At 45.8% G+C, this 15,575-nt stretch overlaps 1 protein-coding gene and 1 long non-coding RNA gene across 2 annotated transcripts in view; one reads left to right on the forward strand and one right to left on the reverse strand.

Moving 5' to 3' along the window:
• The window catches only part of TWIST2 (twist family bHLH transcription factor 2), a 35,371-nt gene extending 32,264 nt beyond the window's left edge, over positions 1 to 3,107 (reverse strand). The window contains exon 1 of the mRNA XM_057422103.1: positions 2,298 to 3,107. Coding sequence (XP_057278086.1) covers positions 2,335 to 2,817 — 483 coding nt within the window. The 5' untranslated portion in view covers positions 2,818 to 3,107 and the 3' untranslated portion in view covers positions 2,298 to 2,334. The remainder of the gene's footprint in view (positions 1 to 2,297) is intronic.
• The window catches only part of LOC130606103 (uncharacterized), a 53,792-nt gene that overhangs the window by 17,892 nt on the left and 20,325 nt on the right, over positions 1 to 15,575 (forward strand). The window lies entirely within an intron of this gene.

The raw sequence follows: 15,575 nt of genomic DNA on the forward strand, positions 1-15,575 counted from the left end.
TTCAACCGCACGCGTGTGCATGCACACGCAGGCACAAGAAAGGAGAAGTGCAGGGGCAAGTTTCTTCTCTAAGACACTCAAACACAAAGCAAAGAGCCACCTCTAGCCACAGGGCTCGATGTCAGGTTATGGCAAGGAGGCTGAATACCGGTTCACGCTGAATTGGTGAAAAAGTGAAGTGAAAAACACGTCGGGATTTGACTCGACATCATGGTTTTCCATGCTGTGCAAAATGTTGCTTGCAATTGCTTTTGGACAGGGGCAACCTGAGCATCGACACCTAAAATCTACCTCATCAGAGTGGTGCTAATAAGTAATTCATTTGTCAGTGATTTTTAAGTATGGTTTAAATAATAAAGCAGATTTTGCTGCTATAAAGCACTGTGATAGAGAATGGCTGCAGATTTGAGAACAGTTTTAAAACCATCACTGGCTAATGGCAAGCACATCATTTGGGGAAACAACAGAATAAATGCTTTGTTCCACCCCAGCACTTTACTATTCAGCCAATCTAAACTGCTGAAGAAATATGTGTTTGGGACATTTTACATCTGTTTTTGACAAGAAGCCTGGGTTTTGGCCTGTGTGGTGGGGGCTTCTAATCTATTTGCTGCAGCTTTTCTAGCCAGATTAGCATGGGAAAAAGCACCCTGTTTTATAAACGGAGGGATGATCCTTTGAAAGAGCAGCTCGACTTCGGCCTTTTGCGGTTGAAATGAAGGCACAGCATGCAAAAAGTAGCAGCATAATGTAACGTCCATAAAACACACACCAGCAGCATCACCTATTAAACAATGTTAAACAACAGGCAGCTTGTGAAACGGGCAGAGTAACTGATTTGTGAACAGCCTAACGTTCGGGGTGTTACTTCTTCCATAGAACAGTGTGTGGACACCTTAATTACAGCACTGAAGTCCAAACTGTTTAAGGATGCGAGTGAAACGTTTACTTGGAAGTGGTTTCTAATAGGATTTTAAGTTTCTGTGTTACACCATTAGTAAGTCCCAGTTGAAAACTCTCTGGCTATTTTCAAACAAGGTGCTGCAGTTGCCCCACGGTTGGGTTTTAACTTAAATGGGCCGTTTATTGCTGCTAAAACAAAGATGGATTTGCGCCTTTAAAAGAGCCCGGCCAATGGGCTGGGATGAACTCGATTTTCACCTTTAAGTAGCTGATTCTCTGCATGATGAAATTAATTCACTTTACATCACGCGCGGCTTGATGGGAGGGCTGCAAATTTCTCTCTTGGAGCTTCGTGAAATGGATTCATGGACTCTGCTTTATGTAGCAAGCCCCAGAGTGACCAGCCGCATGCAAACTCTGTCTGACACAACACAGAGCTGCTCAGCTTAATTGGCTTGAGATGAGGGTGTTATTAAAGGTCTTTTCTTTGCCTTTCTTGCTGTTTATTCCACCCTCCCCAAACATTACAAAGGCAACTTAAGAGGAAGTAGTTTTCTGCTAACGGAGAACTATGAGGAAGAGTTCAGTGTTAAGAGTAAATAAGACACTATCTCTAACAGCAGCCTTTGCTTTACTGGTACTTTGGGGAAGGGAAACTGAAGAAATAGGAAAATTTGGCTAAGTTTCTTCTATCTTTGTTTGCTTTTTACTGTGTGTGTAGGGGGGGGAAGGGGCACAGCCTGGGCTTGCAGCCGACATCTGCTGCCTGTTTCTTTTAGAAGAAACACAACCTGGGCTGAACTTGTCACTGAACCCCACTTACGTTCTGCAGACCCCCCAGCAGGGAGAGGATGCGGCTGCCCCAGGACTGCTGCCTTGGCACTGGGGTTTTTGGGGCTGGGGTGGCAGCTGTTTCAGATCCCGCTGTCAGCCTGTTGTACTGATTGCCTTTTCCTCTCTTAAAACCCTTCCCCGAAGCAGCGCTTTCTGGCAAATCTCATGCAGCAGCACTTAACACCCCCAGCCCCCCCCCCCCAATTCCTCATCATCTAGCTCTCTCTCTGGTCCCCCATTCCTGCAGAGTAGAATCATGCAGATTTCTATTCTTATTTCTTTTTTTAAATGGGGTATATCTCATTTTTGCATGAATGGAAGTTCCTTGTAGTTTGAATTCTTGCAGGCACAGGGGAGCAAAAGGGAGCCAAGCACAGTCTATCTCACCTCCAGGTCTGTGGCCCCCAATCCCTTGCCCAGCAGCATCCCCACTCCCTACCAAGTTGTGCCACTTCTCCACCAATCCCTGCAGTAAAGCCGGGCTGCTCAGGGAGCCACGGGCAACCCCATCCCATGATGAACGCGGAGCATCATTCAGGAGAAGAGAAATCAGTACCTACCCTTTCGGCAGCTGGGCTTGCCTGACCCAGGCGGTGGCTAGTGGGAGGCCGACATGGACCACGCTCCTTCCATCCTCCATACGGAGAAGGCATAACTCAGCCTCTCGTGAGCCACGTAACTACAGCTCGTCATCTTACTGTCCATCTCGTCGCTCTGTAGCACCTGGTAGAGGAAGTCTATATACCGTGCTGCCAGCTTGAGGGTCTGGATTTTACTGAGTTTGTCAGAGGGCAAAGTGGGGATGATTTTCCTCAAGGCGGCAAAAGCTTCATTGAGCGACTGAGTCCTCTGCCTCTCTCTGACATTAGCCAGGATCCTCTGGCTCTGCAGTTCCTCATAAGACTGGGAGCTGGGGCTGGACTTTTTCCCCCTCTTCCCTGGGTTAGGGCTGCCATCTTCGCTGGACTTCTTACTGTATCTTCTCTTCCTGCCAAATCTCTTTGGCTGTCTTTCCAGCTCCTCTTCACTGGTCCCCAAGCTATCCACAGGGGAAACAGGAGAACTGGAGCTTTCTTCCATGCTTCCTGCAAGAAGGGGAGGGGAAGAGCCTTTCCCCCCCTCCTTTATGTTATGTGTGTGTGTGTGTGTGTGTGTGTGTGTCTTAAATGTGCTTTAAATTCCTGAGACAGATCCTTTGGAAAAACAGGAGGGCTTTTTTGGTTTTGCTTTTTTTTTTTTTTTGTGCTGACCAAACGTTTTCCAGGTTGCTTGAAGGGTTCTTATTTCAAGGACCAGGGTTGTGCAAAAAAACTTGAGGTCTTGGAGAGAGAGGAAGTTATTCCAACTTTTTGGAAACTTTAGCTGAGCTCAGTTGCTAAATAGTTGTCAGAAGTGAGGGAGGTGCAGGGCTCCCTTCTGATTGGCCGGCCAGGTCAGTGGGAGGAAAGCTTTTTCCCCTGCTAAACTTTCACAGTTTTATGTTACACTTAAATCTTGGGAATGCACCTCGAATAAAAGATAACCGGAGACCACCCCCCCCCTCCCCCCATAGGTGCTGGATTTGGGGCAGCCCTTTAGGGTGAAGGCTCTGCCAGGGCGTGTTTTGGGGTGCTGAGCACTTACAGGCTGCGTCTCTGCCCATGGGCTCCATCTCTGTAGCCAGGCTGCCCTGGTACCTTGCCCAAATCAGGGTGTGCAGGGCTTATGAAACCCCATCATGCCCGAGAGGATGCCCTATATTTTGCACCCTTGGTGCTGTGAGGGGGGGTGGGTCTTGCACCCTGCTTCTCAAGAAGGTCTCACCCCAGGTCCCCTGCAGAGATGGGGACCCATGGGGTGACCTCAGTGTGGCAGAAGTCCCCTGGGGCACAATGAGCTGTGGGAAGGGTGGAGCTTTGAGCTCCCTTACTTGTGGGGGAGCACGGAAAGACCCCCCTGGACTAACCCCATGGAGCCCCAAATACAGGTCATTGGGAAAGCAGCTAATAGCTGGCAGTGAACCTGATGGAGAGTACACCATGGCTATACAGCCTGTTTTTCTCCCTGCTTTTTTTCACCTCCTGTCAAACACTACGTAGTACATTTTGGGGAAGCAAGAGTAGAGGTAGATAGGCAGGAGGATGTTCTTTCCTCCGGAATATCTTGCTGTTGAAATCATGGTATCCCAGCACATAAAACTCGTGGTAGCAGCTCCAGGATTTCTGATGCATCAAACAGAAGACAGCAGATCGCTTTTTCCTCTCCATCACACCAAGGGAAAATGCGGGGAAACTCTGCTTGCTTCCGTGGAGCTAAGACAAAGCAAAATCGGTTTTGGACCTCTGATTTCAGTTAGAGCCCAAATTGCAGGAACAGATGCATTCCTGAGCGGCAAAGATCATGTTTTCAATAGGGAGCAGGAAAATGAAATAAAACAATAATAATAAAAATAAGGCAAAAGCAAACTCGTAAAATGTAGATGTTGTATCCGAAGCATTCGTTTGGAGTGGATTTCTTTGCAAAGTTTTCCAGTAGGTATCAACACTCATTAATGGAAAAAATAATGTCTGGTTTGATTGGAAAGTGTTCCTTGGTAGGAGAAGGAATTCTTGGCTCGCCTGGGGCTGACTCCACTCCTGGTAGGTAATGTTTATAGTGGAAAGACTTCCCCAGGCAGCCCCTGGGGAGAGCCTGTGTTTGCTTTCAAAAGGAAAGGTTTTCAGGTGCAGCACAGAAGTCGGAAAGCGAGGCAGTTCTGCAAATAGACTTTTAATCCAATTTAAGACCCTGGCAACTCTGAACGGGTGCCTCTCCTACCCCAAAGCCTGGCTTCCAGAAGGGATTGGGGCTGGCAGCTGGGACCAAGGGTTGGAGACTACTTTGCATCTGCAACCTGGAGGTCCATGAGTACAGGGGTGTGGGATGGCATCTACCAGCCCTATGGGCCTGAAGCAGATGCCATCCTTGGCTGGGTTATGGTGGTTTATACTGGAGAAACCTGAGTAACAGGCCCTCGCCTGTCCTCTAGGTGAAATAAACTGCTGTCCTTAGTGGTGCTGATGTGGAGCTGTGGCTCGGAGAACTGAACACCCCTCTTCAGGGATATTTGATTTGTATTTGAGGTACTTGGAAGCCTCCTCTTAGTGCATGAGGTCATTTCCGAGTAGTAAAGGGAGCCATCACCAAAGACCAAAGGGGCATCTCTGCTTTCCAGCTGTAAAGAGTGCTGTTTCCCCAGCAAACAGGATCCTTCTGAATGGCACTGGCTTTTTCGTGTTTATGGGGGTAAGCTGATGTGGATTCGCAAGGATGTGTGCAATAAGGGAGGGCAGTTGCGTCGTGGGGATGAGCACCAGGAATATGCTGCCAAAGTTGCTATCTATGTCTGCAAAAAGCTGCTTGGGGAGGGAGCAGGGCAGTGTTTTGGGCTGTTTGAGAGCACCAGGAGCAAAGGAGGAGACCTGAGCTTGCAAGAGAAGCAGAGCTTCTCAGTGCTGCCTCATATCCCCCTGCCTTGCTGATGTGCATGCTAATAATGCTTATTATGCCTCTTCCTTTTGCCCTAACATGACCACTAAATGCAGGGCTTGATTTCCCAGGCAGTGAGGTGTGTCCATGGGGTGGGACTTAGTTCTTCCAGGGTTTGAGGCAGAGGGTTTTTGGTGGCAGAGTGCGTGGCTGCATCCCAAAACACCCAGTTCTAACCTGACATTGGCATTTTACCTTTGTGATAACCACTGTGCCTATCCCATACAAGTGCAACCACGGATGGGTGCAGCTTAGCATCACGCTGGAGCCACGGAGGATGTGGTCACTTAGTGGTGCACTCACTTAGCTCTGGGTGCTTTTGGCCATGTCATTCTGGGGTGCACGTTGCAGAGTAGGAGCAGGCTTCCATGGCAGAGCAGCCCCTCACTCCTCTACACACCTTAGTGGTATTAACTAAATGAACAGCCCTGGCCCCCTGCCTGGCTTCTGTGAACGAGACTGAGTGTTTGCACAAAAAAGCAAGGCAAGGTTTCTCCCTATGGGGACTGTTGCTGTGTGTAACCTCTGAATGTGCACAGCTTTTCAGTATCAGACAGGCTTCACTGGGAGAATTTACAATGAAACTTGGCTGTGTCATAATTATGAACTCTGTAAACCCAACTCCAGCAAACATCAGCTCCAGAGCTGCTGTGTATGTGTGTATTCTTTACAGCCACCGAGTCCCCTAGCAGTACCTAGTGCCAGAGCTGAGTACAGTGTTGACAATACTGCAAATATCTTCCCTTGGAGCAGACCAAAGGCATGGTCTACGTGTGTGCAGCCCCGGGTGAAATGTGATCTGTCTTTCCTGAAGGAAAAGGGAGCCTTGAGAGGTTTGTGGGGGAGGCAGGAGGTATGAAGGTACCGTTGGCAAAGGATGGGGTGGGTGCATCCTTCCACAGCAAGGTGGGAAAGAGGTTATGAAATCATAAACTGCAATAAGAAAAATCATTCTGGTGAAAGTTTTAATGCCCTGTTTAAATGTGACATCCACTGTGATGCTGCTACTGCTTTTCCACCACCATTACCAGGCTGCTAAAATCCCTTGTTAGCAGGGAACAACGAGCACAGACCTGGCTTTTGGAGGTAGTGCTTATTGTCCATAGGGAGCCTGTTGTTCATTTGTCCCCTGGCACAGCTTGGGCAGAAAATCACCTTTCAGCCCCTCTGCACTGTGGAGGAGAATGTTTGGATTTCTGCCTCTTGCCACTCCTTTCATCTGCCCACAGTAGGAATTGGGGAAGGGTTGAGTGCCCTGTCAGTAAAGGTGATAGCATTTCAACATGCTCTGTCAAGGGGGGTTGTCAGGAGCACGCTGAAAGAAGAAAGGTACTGTTGACCTTACTGCTTTCCTCCTTCTCTCTACCTACTGCTATAGAGAAAATCATCATTTGCTCTTTCATAAATGTCCCAAGTGCAAGTAACACCCAGCAGTGAATAGCCTCTAGTATAGCCAGGTTTAATTAAGCTGATTATATCCTCCCTTCCTCCCTTGCATTCAGTGTGATTTAGGTGATAATTCCTCAGTGCTTTTGTGGCCACCACTGAATATCCACTTCCACATGCTGTCTTTGCAAAGGCAGTCACATTTTGCCTTGCAGTTCTGCTTTGTGGGCTTTGTTTCCTTATTCCTTGCATTGCGCTGCGGCAGCAGCCAGACGCGGCAGGCGGATGTTCCCCAAAGCATTCACCCTGCAGTGACAAGTTTATAATCAAAAGCAAAGGAGCAGTGAGTGAGCAACGCAGATAAGAGGCAGGAGGTAAGGAGAGTGAGGCTTTAGGGATAAGACAGTTGGAGTGGAGCACGGTTTCAAAGTAATTGGATATGCTAACGCTGGAGTTCTGTGCAGGAATGTACATCTGTTTCTGAACTGTTACCAGCTGATGTGCCCGCTCTTCCTTTCTGCTTCCTTGGTTATAAACCCTCAGAGCAGCAGACATAAGTGAAGGAGAGGCTGACCCGGGGACAGCAAGTCCTATTGCTTGCTAATCCTACCAATAAATGAAGTCAAGGTCAAGGCATGCTTTTGATTTGCAAAGGCATTGCTGGAGCAGCTGGGTGTGCTGATGCCTGCCCTGTGTGGAGCAAGGTGGCAGCTCTCTCCTTGGTTTGATGGATCCATCTGGTTTCCTCAGCTTTGGGCTGGAGGTTGAAAACATGGACCTTTCTAGGAAAGACTTTACAGGTGAATGACAACAAAGAGAAGGGAATAACCTGGAGATTTTTCCCTGCAGAAGCCCCACAGGCCCTTTGACCACCTTCTGTATGAATTGAGCAGTTCCACCCAGGCTTTGACCAAGCAAGGTGTGAATTGCAAGGGCCATTTTTTCAGAGCTTGCCTTATTTTCTGTGTAGAATGTCAGGACAAACTCTTTACAGTGTAATAATGATAAATGCAAAGCATAACTTCCAAAAGCAATCCTATGGCAAGTCAGATGGTGAAGACACGCTATAATCCACAGCTTTTCTAACTGAGGCTGGGATTCTGCACAGCACTGGACTCTACCTTGGAGAAGAGAGGTGCATCTGAGCCCTAATAACTTCCGTAGGACATAGGCAGGTGTTCAAAATCATGTCTATGCTAAATACAGACCTGAATTTCTGATTTGAAAACCCTCTGAAATAAAAAGAGAGATCTTCAGTGGCTTCAATAGGTTTTGGATCAGGGTCTCAAGCATTAAGCAATCAGAGGGCCAGTTCAAGTCTCCTGGTCATCCAAGCTCCATTGTCAGTAGGACAGGGATAATTTAGACAAGGTACAGTTCTGCCTTGAATGATGGGTGCAGTGTTTCAGGTCTGATTGTTGATTGCTGTCAAGATTAGAAATTTCTGTGTAATTTCTCATGTCAATAACATCGGAAAGATAGCGTGTGTCCTGCTGTAGGAAGAAACCGAAAGGCAATGGCTTTGCAATTGTGGCTTCTATTTTTAATCATAGAGCAAAGCAAATAGAAGAACTGGCATGTGGGAGGAGTAAAAAGTAGTAGCTACCATGATTCCAAAAACAACATTTCTATTTTAGATCATTTACTCAAGGCCACCACTAATTGCAGATCAGAGCGGAATATCTCCCTGGGAATCCACAGAGAAGAGAGATTTTTCTTCCCCCCCTTCTTTTTGGAAGGTGAAATATTAATTGTGGCTGCAGCAGTAGTAACTGTAGCTTAAAACCTGGGCTAGGAAAATGAAAATATTGTTTCATGAACTAGAAAATCAAAGCATGTGAAATAATTCGTGCTCCTTGCCTTTTCCTCCCCTATTTCTAGCCTAGTTAAAAGGGTTTCCCATCAGTGTCAAGGAGTATCCAAAACCAGCCTGGCTGTTCCAACAGCATTCAGGCACTGTCGGGAAGGGTCAGACTTCTATTCAGTCGTTTGGACTGCAACACCCACTTCAAGGGAGATGTATTCAAAACAACACCAAGTTTGGCTTCAGGTTTTGAGCACTGCTTTGGCAGCTTCTCTATCTCCTGAAAATGAACTGCTTCCAATGAAGTGCCAGGGCTTGCTTCTGGGATCCCAGGGTGAAAACCGCTCCTGTTGGGCGCAGGAGTTCATTTCCCTGAACCTTTACTAAGTTTTAACTGTTGAGGGTACCTCTAGAATCTAACTACCATAACACCAATGGGCTGGGTGGGTTGCTGCTGAGCAACAGGTCATCGTTGGTTCACGCACCATGGTTCCCAGTGGTGAAAGGTCCTGCCTTTTGCATCTCTGTGCTCCCTGTGGGACTTCAGGCATTACTGATGTTCCCACAGCAGTACGACAAAATACAGCATCCTTGCACCCAGCCTGCATTGCTTTTTCGTTTGAAGAATATGGGACTAACCTGTAGCCCCAGGAGAGCTGTGGCTCATGCTCTTTGAAGGTTCATGGCGCTCTTTAATATCTTCAGTGGTTTAGTGTCTTACTAGGAAGGTGGGACATGGTGAAGATCCCTTGGATTTCAACCGAGAAGTGAGTTGATTTAGGTCCTTTGTGTCTTGCCATTATGTCTTTCAGTGTCCTAGAAGAGGGAAGGAGTATCACCTTGGAGAATCCCTGGGTGACTTCTGGCCAGGGAGATGAAGAAAAACCTGCCAGAATTCGTTACTTAGGGAAAACTGTTTTGTGAAACAGACCATCATTCCTAGGAAAATATGATTTATTTTGGAAAACCAGGCACCCTTACTCTGACTCCTTACCTGTGCCCAGGTATTTAGCTGCCTACTGCCCCTGCTCCTTGCTTTGGACACCCCGATAGACCATGGCTGATGAGCAGGATAGGCCTTGCCACATCTTGGGTTGTCTGGTCACCAGAAAAGTGAACACACAAAGACAGTGTCTCCCTTTAAGTTCTGCTGCAACAATGGGCTAGTACCCTCTGCCTAAATTACTTGGTTATCACCTGGTTTGGTTTCACTTTGGTCTTTAATTCAATGCTGGAAGATTTAAGTCCTTCCATTTAATAAATAAATGATCACTGAATAGCTGAGAGGAAATTATTTTTCTTAGACTGAATAAATCTTTTTCTTTTCTCTTTGTCTTTACCAACACCTGTGTAACTCAGACACCTGAATAAAATCCGAGGAGAAAAGACAGCTTTGTTAAAGACTCAACTGGACCAAGTTCTACTTGTGGGACCCTCAGCAAATCCAGGGAAACCAGGTTTTTGACATTCCTAGTGAGATCTAGGGAGAAAAAGCAGGAAAGCCTCATTGTTTCGTTCGAAATGATGAGGTAAAAAAGCCCCAAATACTCAGAATTTAAGATTGGTTGAATTTAAATGAAGCAATCATAAAAATTTGTAAATTAGTATCATTTGGTTTGGATTTTTATTCCAAAAGTAGTAAGTTAATTTGGCTCTTTTCTCAAGAGTAACAGCCTTTACCTATGTAGACCCTATTGTCATTCAGTGAATGATAGCACGAGTCTTGATGTAGACCTGGTTGTAAACAGAATACTGTGGAGACACTAAAGCTGGCATAAAGGAACATGTGTGTAGTAGCTGAAGAACTGGAAATGAAGTTATCAGGAAAACAGCTGCACCCCTCAAAGGCACAGGAAGAGCATTCCAACAAAGCCTCTGTGGATTTGCATATATAGTGTCAAGGAAGACGCATGTTTAGGTCAAGTAGCAGGTACTTTAACCTCCCAAGCCTGCTGTATCCAAGAGTCAGGGTATCCTTCCCTACTTACACTGATGCTTTGCTGCATTGCACCCCTGGTGTTCTTCACAGGGCAAGGGTAACTTGCCCAATATTGTCCTCAGCCTTGCTGTGTTGGGATTTGATGGTGGGAAGCAGTGCTCTGGCAGTGCTGTAAGAAGCTGGGACTAAGTTTTCTGTCCCAGCTGCCCACATCCTCCATCCAGCACCACAGATGAGAAGTGGGCTTGAGAAATGTTTCTTCTGGTGAAGCTATAAAGCGCATTATGGGGATGGATGCATGTTATATATGCCCCACCAGTCTTCATAGGGTGGCATGTTTTGGTCTCTGTGGGAATGGAAAAAGTTCAAGCATAGAAGTCATCGCATTGAAATTAAGGGGTTGATGCATGTGCTCAAACGTTCTCCAGGAGCACCCAGATTCAGGAGGTGACATGGGCAGCAGCTACTGCCTAAGAATATGGTCTAACTTCTATGTTATCTAATCCTAGAGTTAAAACCAATAACACTGCATAGTAGCTCTCTTTGCCATGAAGATGAGCATCACAACCTGTGATGGATTACAAAGGACTGCATTTTTGTGTGCTTTAGCTCCAGTTCTCTTTAAACTTGCATTTAATTGTTGGAGGAGAGCTATAAAGCATACCTGTCCTCAGCCTGAGCCTCCCCCAACTTTTTCATTATCAGTTGAGCTTTGAGATTTACTTTTTTTTTCTGGCATCAATACTACTGTGATGTTTCATTTCCTTCTCTTTTGGGCTTTTGGCAAAGCTAAAGTTTACTGTTGGTTCCACTATATACTTGATCAGGTGACTTGGAGTCTGATCCACAACTTGCAAAGTCAGCAGAAAACTTTATGTTGCTCTCAGCAGGCTTTGCAACGACCTTTAATAACTCTGCCCTCCCGAGGGGGCTGAAGTATGGATCCAGTAGGCATTTGTCGTGGCTCAGTCTCCTGAAGGGCCAATAATTTCTTGCAAGTTTTCTGTAGGCCTTTGATCCACCACTGTTGCTTGATTGTGCTTTGAAGACTTAATAGCGCCCCATATCCCACACTTATTAAATTCAAATTCTCCAGTTGCATTTCCCTGGAAGATACATAAAAATAACACATGGAGGAAATAGAGCTGGAAGATCCTTTTGTATAAGCTGGCTTACGTTTCGTATGTGGGGAAGACACTGAAACCATTGCTTTTACACTCGTGACTGAACCATCTGTTGGATTTTGCTCTAGTGAAGTATATCTGAAAAAGCAATAATAGGTCGGGGAGCCGTGTGCTGGCTTCAAAGGCTTAATTTTCAGTATGCCACTAAGCAACCTTTCATTTAGAAAGAATTAGCGTTGAAGGCACCTAGCTGTAGAAGTTGCCATGGGCTCTGACAATGGATGTGTCTGGTGGGATTTTAGCGCAACTTGTCTGTAGTTTTACAATCATTTGGAGGTAGTTATTTTGGGATAGGGATAAGGAGGCCATTGAAGGCTCCCAGGATTGCTCAACTGATGGAAAAGGAAGGGTCTGATAAACGATTTTCTTCAAGATGGTAGAGAAGAGAGCGGGAGATGCAATTAATTTCAAAAGCAATCTCACATCCAGGAGGGAGGATAGATGATCCATTAACTGCTGAAAGGACTTGGGAGAGATTAAAAAGAATCCCCAACTCAAGATCTGGGATCCCCAGTGTAAGGTCCCTTTAGAATCCGTTCATGTAAAATCAGAGTGAAGTCCCGGGGAAAGGTAAAACCCACAGTGAAATCGGGGGAATACTTCCCAGTATTCCCTAGTCACTGGGAAAAACAGTCACTCTGTTTTCTGGGGCCTCAGCAGAAGGGACATTTCTGACAAATTCCAGTTATGTGATCTAATTCCCATGTGAAGTCCCTTGCAAGCACCAACCTACTCGTGCACATTTACTCAGACCTCACCTCCATAAAACCATGTTCTCCACTGAAGAGCCCTTTTTTCTGCCTGATTAGGGGGAAAAACCTAAGTAGAATAGACAAGAGCTTGGTTGCACTAAAACTGGGTATTGGAAACACTTCCATTGACTCTGAGTTGCATTCGATCAGCCTCACCTTGGGAACTGGGGGATTTGGGTGGCTAATAAAGAGCCATAAGCTTCCTAAACAGTACATAAGCACAGATAGCCCTTTCCAAACCTTTGGCGGGACTGGTGGGACACATACCTTCTAGCTTACGAGGCAAAGCCTAAATTAAAAGCTAGAAACGTCAGCGTCTCACGGCATGTTGTGCAACCAGGCCTCAGTGATGTTTCGTAATTGGAGTTGCTCCCTGGTTGTGTTTGGTTTATTTTTCAGTGAGATCTAATTTTTTGATGGCAGCACATGCTGACAAACTGATTCAGAAAGCAAACGAAACAAAGGAATCGTTGGTTGAAAGCAAATGACTTGTTTTTAGGGAAGTTGAGGGCTTCCCAAAGGAAGCTTTCACAAGCATGAAGTTTTCTTTGGGGGGAAGCAGAAGGCTATGCGCAGCAGTGCTTACTGCAAGTATTACAAAAGATGAATCTTCAGTCTGACCTCTCTTATACAACAATTTTGAAAGCCCCAGAGTGTGACTGTTCCTTTAATACAGTCATCTCTGTACAAAAATACTTCTGTGGACAAGGGTGGGAGGAGGTTTTAACCCAAAAGCTCTTCAAGATTGATGTTGCCCTGACAAAGGTACGTAGAAGCAATTGAAGAGATGCACGGGACCCTGGAGGAAATTACTTTTGTCTGCTTTCTTGTAGTGATTTGAGCCTGCTAACAGCAGAACAGGCACTTGCAGTGGCACTTTGGGGTCAATCAACAAGTCAAATGTGCTCAGTCTGTCGATGCTGAAGAGCCACTGTGCTCATTTCAGCTGGAATAGAGTTAAACTCTGATGTTTCCACACTCTTCTTCCCTGCCCGAATCCCCAGATGTCAGCTTCATGCAGGAACTTTCCAGCTTGGGCACCTCTTGCATTGGCTTCTTCATTGTGCTGTGTGGCAGGAGACCATGAACATAGACATATGAGATAGGATATCTGTTTTTTCTCCCTGCATTGTATAGAATCATATAATAGAATCATAGAATATTATCATCTCTGGCTGCTGTACGGGTTTAATGGGAAGGAGGCAGGAGTAGGCAGGTGGCATTTCTCCCCATATGCGATGGGGTGAATGCAGCAGAAGCAAAGTGTGGCTGGTGCAATGTGATTTAGAAATTTGCAAGCAAACATCTGTCAGGCACTCAGCATAGATGAATAGCAAAATCAGACCGGAGCAGACATATGATGAAATCCTTCCATGTGGAGGGAAGGGGGAGGGAGACAGCAATCCAACGTGTACTAATATTTTCATTATAATGCAAGGCGTATCAGTAACACGCACACGTGAAGCTGTGGAAATGTGGGGTATGTTGTTGTGCCATATGTTTTAAATATCATGGAGTAGGCCAGTTTTGCCGTATATTTGATATTCTGGCTCTTGTCGCTAGGACTGGACCAACGGGGTTCATATGGAATATGAATTGGCCTTGAACTCAGTCTAATCACTGACCCAAAGAGAGTTTTGCAAAATGCATTTCGAACCGGAGTAGCGATAGGCTAAATCTTGTGCCGTGGGAGGAGGGCGATTGGTCGTACACTTGACCTAGATACAAGTCTCTGGGGTTAAGAATAAAGAGGCTGTTGGACAGCGGGGATCAAAACATGTCACTGATAAGATTTGTTTTCTTTAACTCATTTTTTGCTGAAAAATGCATCTCGGGCGAAAACAAGGATCATCCTTTTTAGAGGTTGTAGTTATCAGTGCTTCACAGCAAGGAGGAAGTAATGAAACGTTGTTACATCTATGTTTTTAACTTGGAAATCAGTGTAAAACTTCCACTTTCTTTCCAATCCCCCACATTTTGTTCAGGGAACAATTAAATGGGGAAGGACACTTACTTCTTGGTCTTTTTTATTTCTTACCTCTTTAAAAGAAGGGAACCCCACCAAAGTCTTCATTTTGAAATACTCACGTAAAACTTGCCTAAGTTTAGAAGGAAAACCAGAGAAATATTCCTGGGGATAAGTTCTTTCATTGCTTTGCTTTGTTCCCTTTTGCTTTTCATTTGGGAGGGTCTCCCTGCCAGCAGAGAGGGGATAGAGCAGAGAAAATCAGGATGTGGAGAATATTTATGTGGTTTTTTTTAGTTATATTATCAAACAACTCCTGATTCTTTTAATGCTTTTTTGGTTTTTGGGCTTTGGGTTTGTTTTTTTTTTTTTCCTTTCAAGAAAAATAAAGAGGAAGGAATCAGTGAGAAGAGTAGTGGGGAGCACCCGTGATGACAGATCCTCTCCACTCTTACCCCCACATCTTGGCAAGGAAATTGAATTCATGGCAAGTTTCAAATGAAAGCACTGAAATTGGGGTGGGAAAAGTCCGCTCCCTTGTCTGGGCAGCCTTGGTGTTTCTTTGCAAGACGTGGGCTGGGACCTGAACATCTCGCAGGGCTCCTTCCTGTTCCCACGTCCGTGCCAGGAATCAGGCTCCACGGGAGGACTTCGGATAACGTGTCCCGGGAAGACAGGAGCCAGAGGGGGATGGAGCTCTCTCTCCCAGAGCCGGCCAGAATCTGCAGCTCCAACACGCCCAAGAGCACGAAAGCTGGTTTTGTTGCTGGAGTTGGCAGATATGTGCACAAGGATCTCAGCTGATGACTCAGAAAGTGCTGCTTTCACAGACACTTCGCTTACAAAGTCACTCTGACAGTTTGCTTTTACCTTGCAAAACCTGTACGTAAAATGCATTGCCTTTCCCCAAGAGAAATCTGTTGCTTTCAGATTTACTTTTCTTTGCTGCATTGGTAAATGCAGAATTAGCTCATCATTGAAGTCTAACACTTTCAGAGAGATGAAGATTTGCTAGCTCCTTGCATCTTTCCTTTTCTCCCCTTTTCTCCTGCTCAGGGAAAGAAGAGAGTGGATGCAGTGCATGGCAGTGCTTAGACAGTAACTCAGCCTGTAAAACCTGCATTGCTAGTGATGTAGAGACAGAGAGAGAAAAGCATCCATCACCCGGATTTTTAGGCTCTGGGTTGATCAGCTGGGCTGCTCAATAATTACATTTGGTGCTCGTCTTCTTTGGTGTGACTACTTGCATTTCATCTCACAGGTTAGTTTTATGTGCAGAAAGTGCCAAGAGGCAGAATTT

The sequence above is a fragment of the Pezoporus wallicus genome, unplaced genomic scaffold (genome assembly GCF_028554395.1).
Source record: "Pezoporus wallicus isolate ANWC-B61680 ecotype Strahan unplaced genomic scaffold, APGP_CSIRO_Pwel_v1 contig_3488, whole genome shotgun sequence".
In the NCBI taxonomy this organism is placed as follows: Eukaryota; Metazoa; Chordata; class Aves; order Psittaciformes; family Psittacidae; genus Pezoporus; species Pezoporus wallicus.